Source organism: Phalaenopsis equestris, unplaced genomic scaffold, assembly GCF_001263595.1.
Source record: "Phalaenopsis equestris unplaced genomic scaffold, ASM126359v1 Scaffold214628, whole genome shotgun sequence".
Taxonomy (NCBI): Eukaryota; Viridiplantae; Streptophyta; class Magnoliopsida; order Asparagales; family Orchidaceae; genus Phalaenopsis; species Phalaenopsis equestris.
Window position 1 is genome coordinate 238,625 of NW_018233397.1, and position 16,667 is coordinate 255,291.

At 32.3% G+C, this 16,667-nt stretch overlaps 1 protein-coding gene across 1 annotated transcript in view; it reads right to left on the minus strand.

The window, feature by feature from the left end:
- Window positions 1-387: 387 nt before the first annotated feature.
- Window positions 388-16,667, minus strand: part of LOC110037075 (protein TONNEAU 1b-like) — a 45,862-nt gene continuing 29,582 nt past the window's right edge. The window contains exons 3-8 of the mRNA XM_020741651.1: window positions 13,567-13,655; window positions 13,349-13,471; window positions 2,231-2,352; window positions 2,110-2,135; window positions 1,857-2,010; window positions 388-607 (exon numbers count right to left, since the gene is read on the minus strand). Of these exons, the coding sequence (XP_020597310.1) occupies window positions 556-607; window positions 1,857-2,010; window positions 2,110-2,135; window positions 2,231-2,352; window positions 13,349-13,471; window positions 13,567-13,655 (566 nt within the window). The 3' untranslated portion in view covers window positions 388-555. The remainder of the gene's footprint in view (window positions 608-1,856; window positions 2,011-2,109; window positions 2,136-2,230; window positions 2,353-13,348; window positions 13,472-13,566; window positions 13,656-16,667) is intronic.

The following is a 16,667-nucleotide window of genomic DNA, read 5'->3' on the forward strand; positions in this document are numbered from 1 at the left end:
TGGTCCAAGAACAAAAACTGCAGCCCACATGATCGTGGGATTGTAGTAGATCACGAAATACTGCAAAGACATGGAAATAGGCTCCCGGGTAGCTCCTACATCGTCTGCTCACTAGTAAAGCAGTCAATACATGGCATATTTAGGAAAATTTACATGCATACCACTCAATTCTTATGTACTTACTCATCTAACAACAAAAATTCAAGTTTTACTTCTATGCCCCCTTGCCTATGCAAGAAGAGTTGTATTTCACTCATATTTTTTGTGATATCAAAGATTTGGGTGGTATAATTTAAAAATAAAATTTAAGTGATAGATACATAAATACATAAGAAACGGATGGTATTCATGTAAATGCCCAATGGACTACTGAACTATACAAAGCTATTAATACAATATGCCTCGTGTAAAATATTTAGGAAACATTTTGAGTTTGAAAGCCCTTTCAAAGTTAACATAGGAACCAGAGCGATGTATCATCACAGAAAAAATAATCCTCAAGAATAAATAGAAAAAATTAAGAGAAACATGGCAAACCCTGCGCATCCTAAGAAACTATAAGCGCTCTGCCTTTGCATCATCTTCAACGAAGCCATCACTAGCGTTCCTGCATCAGGAATATTTGCATATTTAAAATAAAAATCTTCCTTATTTATAAAATGAAATTTTTTTTTCTTTTATATATATATATATATATATATATATATGAAAACTATCACCATGACTCCATGAATATATTAGTTTTGTTAAATAATTACTGATGCTGATGTATAATGACATCATAATTAATCTTTATTAATTCTCAATTTTCATTCATTTTACAGTGAGTTTAGAAGTAATAAACTGAATAAATATTAAACTGATTCTTGGCAAATTCTCAATCTTGTATCCAGGTTATCTTAAATCAGACCATTTTTACGCGTATTACTGATTCATTCTACACGCTTTGATTTAAATATCAAAATCACATAAATAAGCTATCAATTACCATGAAAAGATGTCCCTAACAATTCCTCTCTAAAATTTCTTCATTAACTAGTCTTATTTTTTGTACAAATCCAAATTTAAAGTTGTTCTTTTCCAAGCTAAACATTTTTTCTAATACCCAACACTCAAACTCCATTCGATCAAAAGAAATGGGGAGAATTATGCATATATGCCTATGCCATCAAAACTACGCATTTTTACAAATCTTACACCTATTAAAAAAAAAAGTAAAATATTAAACCCGTGCACTTGAGCTTGCCAATGTACAAACAATTGAGAATTTAACAAATGATGAAAAAAAAAAAAATCATTGAGGTTTTATGGTGAATTTTGATATTTAAGTGAGAATATGATAAATAAACCTAGGAGCGCGGCTATTCTAAAAATAAGAAATAATAGGGTGTAACATGGGGAAATTGCCACCAAATAAGATAATTGAACCAAGATAAGATCGTGGGATTTGAAAGAAAATTAGTCTTTCAAAATAAGTTGTCACAAAAAGGTAAAATTAGAAGTCTTTGGGCAAGCCATACTTGATGTGATAAAAAAGCTAGCTCCTTCAACAATATAATCTTAGAAATTCGAGATTTTAGAAATATATCACAAAATGATAGCCGGACTTTGGTGATCGAGTTAGGAAGTAAAAAGATTATTAAAACAAGTGTTTAAAGAAGGGCAAATAGGGATTTTATAATTCAATTAAAATAAGAAATGTTTCAATGTTATAGGTACATTGTCCACAAAAATAAAGTTAACAAAAATATTAAATGCATAGCATCAAGCATCAAAAGCCAAGGCCACAACAATGAATCTAATTTTAAAGTTCTTTAACCATAGGGATTACTGGGAAGGTTCAAACTGCAAATTACCTCCAAGATGTAGACAAAGTACGAGCTTTTCTGTCCAGCTGAATGTTCTCCAGCGCATTGGAAGCTCTGAGCACATCTTCAGCGAGGTCATTTTCATATCTCCAATTGTACTCATCCTTTCGAAAATTGGTAGCAGAGGCTCCTAACCTTCGATCTGAACGCCACAGGACACGGAAAAAGAATACATTTAAACATATATTTAGAAAGAAAATTTCATTACCAAAAAAAAAAGTACGAAAATACTTTTGCTTACCTGATGACTGTGAAGTTTGGCCATGCCTGAATAATTACAGCCAAAACATGCTCAGAAAAAAGAGGCCAGATTAAAATGGGGAAAAAAATTTGCTCAAAGTGCCAGAATTTTCGCAATTTACCTTCCTAAGGGCGGCAAGCCACCGACGATTGTTGAAGAAGGTTGTCTACGAGTATTCCGGGCATCCACACTCAATACAGAGTCAACATCCAATTTTCTTCCACCCCTTGTTTGCAACAAATTCTGTATATGTAAACAAGTAGAAGAAAGCATTAATTTCAGTAATACCGAGTCGAACACAAACAACAGCAAAACAATTCAATTGTGTCAAGTTATATGCATATATATATATATATATATAAAACACTGCCGTTGCCGAGTCCCAAGTCTCAGATGTGAAGTGTAAAGGGTTGCATTAGCTAATGAACAGCCTGCGTAAAATTTGTCAAAAAATCATGACATGAATCATTTTGATCATTGTGTAAATGCTAGAACAATCCCTGGAAACGACACACTGTATGATATGAATACAGTGAAAAGTGTGCAAGGACTCTTACATCGGCACTTGGGGGTAGTGTCAAAGAAGCAACTGCTCTCACATTACGAACGGATGTGAGTAAAGAAGTTAGTCAAAACAACTAATATTAAGATACGATCTTAAAATATAAACAATCTCACATTTAAATTAATGAAATTAATTAATATGATTTATAGAAAAAGTAATATCATAAGTATTCATAAAATAAAATGATTGGAGAAAAGACTAAAGAGATTGAAAGCTTAGGTTATAAGCTTTGGTGTTCAGATAACAGACGCACTATAAATGGTGTAGTTGTAATTATAGATAAGAGTTCGAAATATAATTTTGTAAAAATTAACAAATTGGAGATAGAATTATAGCCCTTAAGATAGTTGTTGATACTAAGATTTTTAATATTATGACAGCTTAAGCTCCTCAAATGGGTTTAGATATAAGTTCTAAAAAACAAATTTCAGGAATGACCTAAAAGAATTAATAAAAACGATACTTCTTGAAGCAATAACTTTTAATAGAGGAGATTTAAATGAAAATGTAGGCAGAGTGGTAGAAGATTTTAGAAATATTCATGGTGGTTGTGATTTTGGAGTGATTAATGAAAAAGATTCGGTCATAGTAGATTTTGCTTTAGCTTATGATTTTGTTATTGTGAAGACTTCGTTCAAAAAAAGACATGAGTATATTATTAGTTGTATGGATCTAATAAAACACAAATTGATTATTTTCTTATGAGAAGAAGAGATCATCGAGAATATAATGATTGTAAGATCATTTCAAGTGAAAATTTAAGTACACAACATTGATTATTAGTTCTGGACTTTAAGATGAAGAGTTGTTAAATAAAGAATACTATGAATCATTGTTATAGAATTAGATGGGGACACCAATAAGACATAAAATCATTTTTATGAGTAAACTTCAAGATTTCAAGATTTGGGATGTGCATGAAAAAATAAATTCAATGTGGGATAAAGTAACAAATACTATTAAATAAGTGGCAAAAGATATACTTGGGAAATTAAAAGGAAAACTTTCTATAGATAAAAATAGATGGCGGAATAATAATGTACAAGAAAAGATAATATACAATGTTCAGTTACAAAAATTGATTCAAACGTAAAAGTTTAGATAATTGGGAAAAATATAAAATGACCCGTAGAGAGTCTAAAAGAACAAACGGTGACGCTAAAAAATCTGTTTTTAGTGATCTTTATAATAAATTAGATACAAAAGATGATGAAGAAATAAATGTATAAATTAGTCAAATAAATAGAAAATAAAAGTAAAGATTAAACTCAAGAAAAAGTGTAAAAAAGATGAAAATCAAAAAGTGCATTTCTTGGAGAAAAAATATTTAATATAGATTGCTGAGTTATTTTGATGAACTTTTCAAAGAAGTTTTCTAAAATTTGATTGACTTTAATAATCTTAATATTGTTAATAATAACAAAATGTTTCACTTTTAATATCGCATTAATAAACAAAAAGTTGAGAAAGCTTTAAAAAAAATAATGGTGGAAAAATTGTAGGACATGATGATATCTCAAATAAAATGTGGAAATATTTAAGAGATTTGGGGGTTTCTTGGCTTGCTAAACTCTTTAGTATTATTTTAAAGACTAAAAAGATGCGTGAGTGGAGGAAGACTATTTTAGTCCCCATTTTTAAGAATAAAGGGAATGCACAAGAGTGTGCAAATTATTGAAGAATTAAATTGATGTGTTATAATTTAAAATTATGGGAGAGGGTAAAATAGGTTAAGATGTACTACAAAGATTTCTCATAATCAATTGGGATTTATGCCGGGCAGGTCTACTATGGAAGGTCTACTATGGAAGCTATATACATTTATTGAGAGGTTTGATGGAGAAGTACAGAGAGAATAAGGAGGATTTACATATGATTTTTATTGATTTAGAAAAAAGTTTACGATAAGATTTCAAGAGAAATCTTTTGGAGAGTTCTAGAGAAGAAAGGTGTTGATATAACTTATATTCAAGTCATTAAAGATATGTATACTAGAGTTGTAACTTGTGTTCGAACAGGAGGATTAGCCAAATATTTTTCTATTTCAGTTAGATTACATCAAGGTTCAGCTTTAAGCCCTTATCTTTTTGCTTTAGATATGGATGCTCGTACTAGACATTTATAGGGGGAGGGATGCACCTTTGCGTATGCTTTACGTTGATGATATCCTTCTTGTGGATAAAAAAGGAGAAAGAGCTCAGGAAAAATTTGAATTATAGAGGACTACTTTGGAGTTTAAAGGCCTTCGTTGAGAAGAGCTCAAACTGAATACATTGAATGTAATTTTAGTAATAGTAGCTCTAGTGACAGAGTTGTAACTATGGGTGATCAAATTATTAAAAGGTGCGAACTATTTAGATATCTCGAGTCTATCGTTCAAAGTGATGTGATATAGATGGGGATGCTATTAGTAGAATTCAAGTTGATCGGTTGAAGTGGAGAAATGTTTCGGACCTATTGTGTGATAAAAAGTACCGCTTGGACTGAAAAAAAAAATTTATAAGATGGTGGTGAGATCAACAATGCTCTATGGCATAGAACGTTGGCCTTTAAAAGAGAAGCATAAAACTAAGTTAAGTGTAGCTGAAATGAGAATGCATTGGTAAATGAGGGGCATGGCACTTAGATACAAAATGTGAAATGAATATAATTTGTGATACGGTTGGTATAGCTCCAGTAACGGACAAAAATTAAAGCGAGTAGTCTTAGATGGTTTGGTCACAGTAAACGTCGATCATCTGATGATCCGTCTGATGATCCGGTTAGGAGAGGATCCGGTTAGGAGAGTAGATGTTTTAGATTCGACTTATATTAAGAAAGGCATAGATGGATCTAGAAAGACTTCGGCATATTGTATAAAAATTATCTTCATTTATTGGAGTTAAATGAAATATGACACTCAATAGGACACAATAGAGAAAAAATAATTCATATAGCCGACCCCACTTAGTGGGATAAAGGCTAACTATTAAAAATCACCAATTATTCTCAAAAAATATGGACATTTCATAATGCCTTGAAAAACATTGCACTATAAAAATAAAAAATTAAAAAAAATTCAAACTACCAAATCATTAAGAAAAAAGAAGTGTTGATATGTCCAACAAGCATATTCGATTCGATAACAAATGAACGAAGTATAACCATGTTATTCAACTCCTTAACAAACTTGAGCTCATTTGTGTTCGAGTTAATAATTAATGAATTTAACCAAAGAATGTGCTTGCTCATTCAAGCTCTCACCCATTTGTATATGAATTTTTCACCTTCAAATCATTTTCTACATGTTTAACGTCGAGTTAACTTATATTTTTGTTACAAAATTCCGAATCATACATCGTTAGACATCTCAACACAAAAAAACCTATAAGGGAGATACAGAATGGTCTGGCTAATCTTCATCTATTACTTCTCACACAACACTAATATCCAATAGCACTACAAATCATGTCTAAAAAAAGAAGCCAGGTATTCATTAGGAGAAAGTAATAAGGGGCTTTCACATACATACCACTCAATTCTTACATATTTACATATCTAACACCTAAACTTCGCTTGTTACATTTATAACACCCAAATCTTTTATACCACATCTAAAAAGCTACTATTTAAACTTTTAAAAGTGAAATACACCTTTTCATGCATGGATAAGGTAGCATATATATGTAAAAATTGATTTTTAGGTGTTAGAAAAGTAAATAAATAAGAATTGAGTGGCATGTAAGTAAATCTTCATCCAGGTGATAAAGCAATCAACGAGTAAATTTGCTCAATGTATATGCAGCCCATATTTAATTACAGCAATAAGTGAAGGGACAGAGGTTGTACCTTGTGCATAAAACTAGAGTTCGGGAAAAATCTTAAACTATGGAGGTCTACATTAGAGTCTAAAGGCCTCCGTTTGAGTAGATCTAAAACTAAATACATAAACTATAATTTTAGTAGTAGTAGCTCTAGTGGCAAAGTTGTAACTAATGGTGATCAAATCATTAAAAGGTGTAACCTTTTAGATATCTCGGGTCTATTGTTCGGAGTGATGGTGATATAGACGGGGATGTTATTAGTAGAATTCAGGTTGGCTGGTTGAAGTGGAGGAATGCATCAGGCCTATTGTGCGATAGAAAAATATTGCTTAGACTTGAAGGAAAATTTTCTAAGGTGGTGATGAGGCCTGCAATACTTTATGGCGAAGAATGTTGGCCTTTAAAAGAGAAGCATAAAACAAAGTTAAGTGTTGTCGAGATGAGAATGCTTTGTTGGATGAGTGGCTTGACACATAGAGACAAGCTGTGGAACAAATCTATCAGTGAAAGGGTTAGTGTAGCTCCAGTTAAAGACATGATTAGAGAGAGTCGTCTTAGATGGATTTGTCACATTAAACGCCGACCGTCTGATGATCTAGAGAGTAGATATTTTAGATTCAACTTATGTTAAGAAAGGCAGAGATAAACCTAAAAGGAATTGGGCATATTGTATAAAAAATGATCTTAATACAATATAATTAAATGAAAATATGACACTCAATAGAACACAATGAAGAAAAAGTACACACGTAGCCTACCTTATTTAGTGGGATAAAGGCTTCTTCTTGTTGTTGTTGTTGTTGTTGTTGTTGTAATAAGTGAATAGATATAGGTCAGATTTCGTGAAACATCTAGTACAATTAAATCTTATGATACTAAACAAGATTTCAAGGATCTTCAAGAAAAACTAAACCACTAGAAAGCTTCAAAGGCAAGTGGAATTTTCTTCTCTCCAAAGACTTTCCTTTCTTGAGCAATTGGGATTTCCTTCTCTTCAAAATGTTCCCTTTCCTCGACGGCCTACAGATTTGATGCAATACTATAATGTGTTGTGTTGCTAGCGCAAGTGAACAGAAATTTGTTCAACCACTTAGATTTAAATTACCTTATTTTATGTCCTATAACTGATCTCTAGAGTTTTTTTTTTATCTTTTCTCATTTCTAAGTAAGATGAAATGGTGCTACTTTAATGATATGATTGATGGACAAATCAAGTTTGTGAGAAGATCTTTCTGAGCGCTAATAATTAATCTCGTTAGATCTTGAACAAGCCAATGTTGTGTAGAACTACCATGCAAAGTCACACAATACCATAATCCTTGTCTTTATAGTTGCCTATTTTAAAGTGCAAATATTTGCATGAAAAAGAAAAAGAAGATTTATATACATACCACTAAATTCTTATGTCTTCTTCATATCTAAACATCAATTTTCACATATATGTTGCCTTACCTATGCATGAAAAGGTTTATTTTACCTTTTTATAAGTTAAAAATATCACAATGCTAGGGGATTATGAAAAAAATTCGATCTAACATTTGGGTGTAATTTATCTTATTTTATGTCCTATAGCCAATCTCAAGAGTTTTTTTCTTTTCTTGTTTCCAAATAACATGGAATGATTCTGCATTAATGATATGATCGATGGATAAATCAAGTTCGAGAGAAGATCTTTTTAAGCTCTAATAATTAATTTCGTGATATCCTGAACAAACCAATGTTGTGTAGAACTACTATGCAAAGTCACACAATACCATAATCCTTGTCTTTATGCTTCCCTATTTTCAAGTGCAAATATTTGTACTTAAAAGAAAAGGAAGTTTTACATACATATCACTCAATTCTTATGTCGCCTTATCTACGCGTGAAAAGGTATATTTCTTATTATTTAAAATAGTGGTATTTTTTATGTGATATGAAAGATTGGGTTGATATAAATGTTAAAAGAAAATTTTAGTCATTAGATATGTAAATACATTTGGGCAGTATGTATGTAAATGCCCCATAATAAACGCTAAATATAATTGCACTTCAGCGCTTCAAGATTGTGGTAATTAATGCAGGATCTCCCCTTAGTGATGAGTCATATTGAGGCATATGTATGAAAGTGTGGTAAGCATCTTCATTTGACAAATGTTTATGATTATGCATATAACATAATATTATATGATCCAATGCTGAATTACTTAGATGATTCCTAATGGAACATAACAACTAACTCCTAGAGGAAAAGACAAGAAAACCTTAAAAATTATATTTATTGGATTTCGTAATAGGTGATAGTTGATTTTCATAACTGACAAGCCACATATGTTTGATTTAAATGAAACATGCTTACTATAATTATAATGATGAATTAATTATCTATGATTTCAATGAAATTTATGAAATTGTAGCTATCATATCTTTTAAAAGCAAGCATCATTAAAAAGTCATTTGGTATGTAAATTTCACCAGACTAATAATTTCATATAATTTTATAACTAAAAAAACTAGAGCAAAAAAATAAAAAGAATATCAATTTCACTTGTAAACGCAGAGATAATTTCAATACAAATTCATCAAGAGCTGCATTATCAGATTATTCAATAGATTAATCAATTTTAGAATGTACATTTATTCAATTAAAAACTCAAGGATACACTTAGATTCTCTTTGTAGTTTTCATTTATAAATGGTATCAAGCACATTCGACTTTAAACTTAGATTTAGCTACTGTTCAATTTTAGGTTCGTCTTTATGAACATTTTCTGGTGTAACATCAAGTTTAGGTTTACATTTAACAAAATCATATACATAAAAATTTTATAATTGTTGATCCTTTTTTAATATGGATTATAAATTTATTCAGAGAATATGCATGAATTATAGTTTTTCCAATGTGATCAATCTAACCAAAAAAGATATTTGTACCTTGGTATTGTTATCTCGGTTTTAGGTCCAAAAGTTGCATGACTGTACTTGACAGGCTTTACATGACATTCTCATAACTTTTGTTAAAAACATTAATAAAAGATGTAACATTTCTAAGAGGAATAGGAAGATGATTGTAACACTACTCAAACCTAAAACGTTGCATAACGTCTTCCCTATTGTCTTGAGTGAACTATAACTTAATCATGCTTAATAACTTGCGAACAAATTTAATAAAACGATATTGATAACAAACTAATCTTTACACAAAAAAAATTTAAATTCAAGAAATCAAAACACTAGAACAAATTTGAGCAAACTATATTCACAATGCTTAAAGTCTTGAAATTGAACATGAAGTTCATTTTTTTGCTTAATGTATAAAAAATATGATCCATTGAATTAATGGTTTACATCAGCTTTCATTTAGCAATGGCAATAAACAAAAAATATTAAGCGAGTTTCATTAATTTTACATAAAAAAATCAATTATTTTGAAATTAGGCATCATATGATACAAAAAAACTCCTCCAAGTTATTACCAAATTTGAAAATATCCTACAATTACACAGTCAGAATATCATTCTTAATCTCAAATTAGTTATAAAATTATCTAGAATCATAGCTAAATTAATTTCACTTACACTGAATCTTTTATTGCAGTGCTAACAAACCCTATCATTATGTGAATTCATGTTATGATTACCAAGTCTGATACCTTAGGGCCCATTTGGTATTAATTTTTATTTCTCACCTTTGTTTTTATTTTTTATTTTTTTCTTGAAAAATATGTTTGGCGGATAATTTTTATATCTTTATACTTTTAAAAAAAAATCAACTTAAATTTAAAAATACTCAAAACAACTAAAAGATATTTTGAGTATTTTTAAAAACAATTAACTCCATCAAACATGTTTCAATTTAAATAAAAATATAAACAAAATAAATTTAAAAAAATAATAAAAGTGATCCAAACAGCCTCTCATTTTGTAAAGCTTCCCATTTAAATCTAACGTGAAAAATAAAAAACATACGACAAGCACACAAAATTTAACATATAAATAACAGTGAAAAATAAAAATTAGATACTTTGTATAAAAAAAGGGAAAAATCAAATTGAATCAATTATGAATAAAAATTTAGAACAAAGTTATTCAAGCACTCATCCAAAGCCAGGTTATATCAAATTTGATTAAAATCAATTGCACGACCAATCCAACAAGTAAATTTACAAGATGAAAAAAAAAGAGTTAAAAGAAAGCTGCGAATAGCAAAATAAGCAAGCCTCATGTTTGGATAGGGACATAACCCCTGCAATAAATTTCAATCACTTGATCGAAAAGTTAAACCAGAGCAAGAAAGTGATTTATTAAAAAAAAAATTTGGTAAATGGACCATTATTGATAATATAAAATCCCCTTAAAACTCCTTTAAAATGTGGCATATATCATTATAAAAAAAAGAGAAATTTCATTAGTAGAGGAAAAAAGTAGCAACGCAAGAACGCCACTAAAGCTAAACCAAAGAATTGCACACATAACAATGGAGAAGAATTGCCTCAAAGAATTGCACCCATAGCATATTAAATCAATAGAACCTCCACATTATAATTGTAAAAGCCAAGGAAAAAAGTTCAAAAAAGCTAGAGAAAGGATCTTAGGAAGTTACCCAATAGAATGTTGATCCACATCACAATAACTCAACCAAACCCTTTGATTAAATATTAGATCATTTTGACTCGAAATTTAACCTTGTCTAATCCACGTGTTATTAGTTTTTCCCATTAACCTGGTGAAACCGGATTTTACATTCAACTTTCTTCACAAAAAAAAAACAAAAAAAAACAAAACAAGATTGTCCCAATCAACTTGGACTAGGTTGTTACACAGATTCCCAATAGCAAATAGTAAATATCCATGAGCAAAACCATCAACCAAATTTAAAAACCCCTAAATAGACACATGATGAAGCAGAATTAAGTTGCACAAGCAACAATTTCAATGCATTTTGATGTTGCTTTAGTGACCAAGAAAGACTTCATTGACCGAGTCATAACTAAATCATATCTCTTGAGCAGCTCACATGCGTCACTTTGTTTTAATGTAGATTTACAAACACACCACCAAATTTTTAGGTATTACAAATCTTACACATAAAATTTATTTTTTACATTTATACCATCAAATCTTTCATATCACATAAAAAATAAAAAATACCACTATAAAAATACCACTATTTTGACTTTTAGAAATCAAATTACACATTTTCATGCATAGGTAAGGAATGTAAAAATCAAAGTTAAGGTGATAGATATGTAAATACATACGAATTAGGTGGCATGTATGTAAACCTGCCTTTAATGTAAAACCTTGTCAAATCTCCAAATCATACACACCAAATCAGGGAAGACCCTAGATGCATCAATTCACCAAATTAGCATGATTATCATTTTTTACACTAGAATGTATGCACCATTTACACTGGAAAAATCAAAATATACGTCAAACAACAAATGTTCCTTTGATTTCAAAATTATTACTTCAGCGGGGTAGGAATGTCAAAAGTTGCCAATGAATGTCGATAGAAAAGTCAATAGAGAAGGAATTGTTTCATTTACAATATGAAATGCTAAAAAAGATTAATGAACTTGAAAAAATATTTCATCAAAAAGAAAATATGCAAAACAACAAAAGATGGAATTGCTTTCTGACTCCTAAAATGAAAACAGCTTTACTTAAAAAAAAAAAGCCTAGAGGTCTAATCATAAGCTCCAGTTCATGCAAATTTACCCTTGTAAACCCAACTTTAAGCTACCGCCAAAACTCCCAGATAAGATGTAGTATGCTTAAATCAACCATTATGAGACATCTAATCCCTGCTCTGTGCCTAATCCTAAAAAAGGGCATTTTCAGTGCATGAATATAATGCATGCAAAAGTAATTTCCTTGAAGGAAAAATCCACTTCACCAAACATATCATATAGAGCGAAGTGTCAAAATAGTTCTCTGATTATTTACATGGAGCACTTTAGTCCCAAAGTCTTAAAAGTGCCAAAACAGTTCCAAGATATTTCTAAAGAGGGTTAAAATAGCCATCAATGTGGACTATCTCAACCAATATTAAAAATAAGGGGCAAAATTGACATCTTATAAACTCAGATTAAAATGACCCACTGCAAAGAGTCAAGGATCTTTTTGACAATCCTTTTCATATTATATATGGTCTGGAAAAAGCTCATTTTAGATATCATCAAAAAAGAGTGACTACAAAGAAATTAATCTCGCACTTCTTTCACACAGTTTTAACTCTATAATGAACACGTTTCTACAAAGAAATTAATCTCTTCTTTAACCTATCAACCTCTAGAATAAGAATTAGTGTCATTATTCCAAGTAAAACATGAATAGACACGTGTAGTACCCAAAGAATTGATAATCATGTTCTTACATCACATTCTTCCTCTTACATCTCCCATTCTCTACATCCCCTCCCTCCAACATTATTTTGAGCAACTTCCTATCAATATGTTGGCACCTACACTAGGTCATAAACACCACAGTATCAAGTTATATAAATAGAAATACTAGATAACCCAACTTTTATAAACAGAAAGGCATCTGACAAAATATTATCCTTGAGCACATTGTTTCTCGATCATGTCATTTTCTAAAAAATTGTCATCCGATGTTTAAACTAAACTACATATCATCAAACATTTATACATGATATGTGAATTTTAATCTGGTAGATATTTTTGAAAAGTTCCTCAAAAGATGTTAAACACCGTTCTATCACACAGGGAATAACAAAAAACCGAAGAAACTATGCTTGCATTGCATTCTTAGAATTTATAAATAAAGTTCATTATTATGTCAGTGTGTCACTGTACATATTGGTACATTTGATAATATATAAATATATATATAACACGCACACACAAAAAGAGCAATACCAATACCTGTGACTTCAGGAAACCTTCAAGCACATCAAAAAGCACAGGCCTGCTTTCATTATTCCTATTAATATCAAAGCCATCTCTACTACTAAACTCACGTAACTCAGCTTTCCAAAAGTCCTTTTCCTGCAATCATATCATTAGCCAAAAGAGGAATGGCTAAGAACATTGTTGAATTGGAAGGCAGCAAAATTTCATGAACCAGATATGAAAAAACTCACCAAATTGCACTCAGGCAAGTAAACCTTGAGAGTGTGACCAAGCTGAGCCCAATCAAGATATTCGCAAACCAATGCTGTCAATAATCTTCCTGCAAGGATTAAAAGATTCTTAGTAATTATTTTAGATGAAAAATATGTTAGAAACTTTTTTACAAAAATTTTGAGAAGAGCAACAAATCAGAAGGCCAGGCTGGAAAATAATTGATTATTTATATCCACGAATAACACTACAGGGAATTAAAAGAGGAATTTATACAGTGCGTAAATAACATGTTCTCATTAGGAAGTTAACCAGTAGTTGAAGGAAAATGCAAAGGAACAAAATGACCGTCCATAAACGGCTGTTACTATAAATATTGATACATCCTTTCTCATCCTTTCTGAAAGTTTGAATAATTTTACTCTTTAATAGAATGCTCAATGGCTAAACTTAGTTTTCTATACGTTAAATTTCTACATTAAAATAATGAAAGAAAAAAAAAACTTCCATATGTTATACCAATCATGTTGGCTGAAGAAAACAAAAGAAAATTAGTCTAAAGGACTTAAATACTAGATTATTAAGGCTTCGTTTAGAACGGTTTATTTGGTTTTTTTTTTTTTTAAAGTTATATTAAGCTGGCTTTAGGCCGCAACTTCCATTATATTTTCCCAAAGGCAACTTTTATGAACCAAACTATAATAAAAACTAAAAAACTTCTCATTTTTTCAAAAACAGAGAGTTCTTTGTTTTGTACATATCCTAACACAAAATAGAATGAAAAAAAAAATCCCAAAAGAAGCCTAAGACAGGGCTATCAGAAAAACTCGTTGTTCGCGAACAGCTCGTGTTCGACTCGCTAAATAACTCGTGTTTAATTCGTTCGTTAAGCAAACGAGTCAAACACAAACAAAAGTTTATTCGTTCGTGTTCGGCTTGATTTAGCTCAATAAAATGTAAAACAAATAGAAAAGGATACATAAAGGTAGTATGAGAAGAGCCCAAAGGAGGCACCCTATCATACAATACTAATACCCAAAAAAAAAGATAGAGATAGACTCAATAAAATGTAAAACAAATTTGAAACATGCAAAAAAACAAGTAGCTAGGAACAAGTCAGTTTAATTCTGCCTCTTCCTCTAGTTTTAGAAGAGAAAGCAGATAACAAACTTTGAAGAGTCGTGTCATTGTCAGGAATCACCAAAGTATCATTCATTAAGTTTCCAAGTTGGAGTGAGCTCCAGCAGCTCTGGAGTGAGCTCCAGCCTTCTTCTTCCGCCGAGAAGTGTAAACCTGTCATTCTTCATCGGAAGACTGGCTCATGTAATCCTCGATCTGATAATATGTTAGCACCGCAGTAGGAGGAAAGACAGTTGTTGTCACCGAGATAGGTTCCAATGTATGTGAAGTGTGTATTGTTACCTCTGCACCTGATGCTACCTGAATAGGGCTGATGCTACCTGAATGCACCTGATGCTACCTGAATAGGGGCTGCGGGACTATCCTGATTTTCAGTTCCAACATTATACATTGTAACATAGTCAGGAGAAGGGATCCCAGCGGCAGACACCAACTCCTGTCTTGTGGTAATTCCTTCCTCAGATTTGTTGGGAGCGCGTTCAGGCACATGGGGTACACTAATAGTGTGTTCCTGCTTTTGATTATTGGTTATCAACTATAGGTGAAACCTAAAACATTTATCTTGCGGGTGTCCAAACATCTTGCAGTGCTTGCACTATTATGGTTTTTATTCCATAATGATTTTTTGTCAATAACCATTGTGTGAGCAGATCCAAGTCAGACCATGTCGTTGTTCCGCTCTCCTAGGTTCCACCCCATGGCGAACCCTAGTGTCTCTCGCTTCGTCTCGCGCTTGCGTAGTCTGCTCCCTTTCGCGTCGTCTCGTCTGGCGACAGTGTTGTGGTCGTGCTTGCGTCTCGTCTGCGACAGAGCCGCTCGACAGCTTCTGCCTGCGTCTCATCAGTCGGTAGAGCTGCTCGACAGCTGCTTCTGCTGCGTCTCATCAGTCGGTTGACCGCTCGACACCTTCCTGCTTCTACTGCGTCTCCTCTGCGACAGAGCCACCCGATCTGCGACAAAGCCGTTTGACACTCGTGCAGGTTCTCTCTCACTATGTTGCAGGTTGGCACTGGCTACGGTAACGGCCTTAGGGCTTTCCTACGCTGCCCTCGCCGGTGATAACTCCGCCAAACCATCCTATGCTACAATGGTTCACAAATGCAGCTCCACTTTTCAACTCGCAGATAGTGCGGTATTCCCGCAAATTTATCATGATTCTATTGCTGGAAATGGAGATTGCAATCTCATAAAAAAAGTAGAGAAAAAGGCGGGTAAACCACCAATTTTCTTTTCTGACGCTGAAATTTCAACTCGTGCAGGAAAATACAAATTTACACTAGTTGAAAAGTTTCAATTAGGTTGCCCTAAGATGGAGATCATCAGGAAGGCTTTTGAAGACTTCAAACTGGTTGGGGATTGGCAGGTGAGTCATTTCGACGGAAAACATGTTATGATACAGTTGAGCGCAGAAGATGATTATATATATCTATGTATGTACATACATATATATATATGTATGTACATACATATATATGTATGTACATACATACATATATATGTATGTACATACATATATATGTATGTACATACATATATATGTATGTACATACATATATATGTATGTACATACATATATATGTATGTACATACATATATATATATAATGGCTTCATTGAAGCTTCTCATCGTCTCCGCTCTGCTAGGGTTTCGCCTCACGGCGAACCCTAGCGTCTGCTACATGTGAATATCACGTCGTACTCTAATTTCCACCGCTTCAATTTTATCTTCGGATTCGTTTGGCTAAAGAGCTCGCGTTGTCGGGCTGCATCGTGTTGTCGTCATGTCTAGCAAAGCTTCGTGACCTCGCATTGGCTGTGTCGTGCGTCGTCGTCGAGTGCAGTGCTTGCTACTTCAGCTCGGCAGCTATGTCGCGACTGTTTCTGCTCAACAGCACCTCCCGCAATTTTGTTTCTGTCGCTACTTTCTTCTTCTCTGCGAACAGCTCGGGTTCCTCCTTCGCACTGCACAGGGGTTTGTTCGG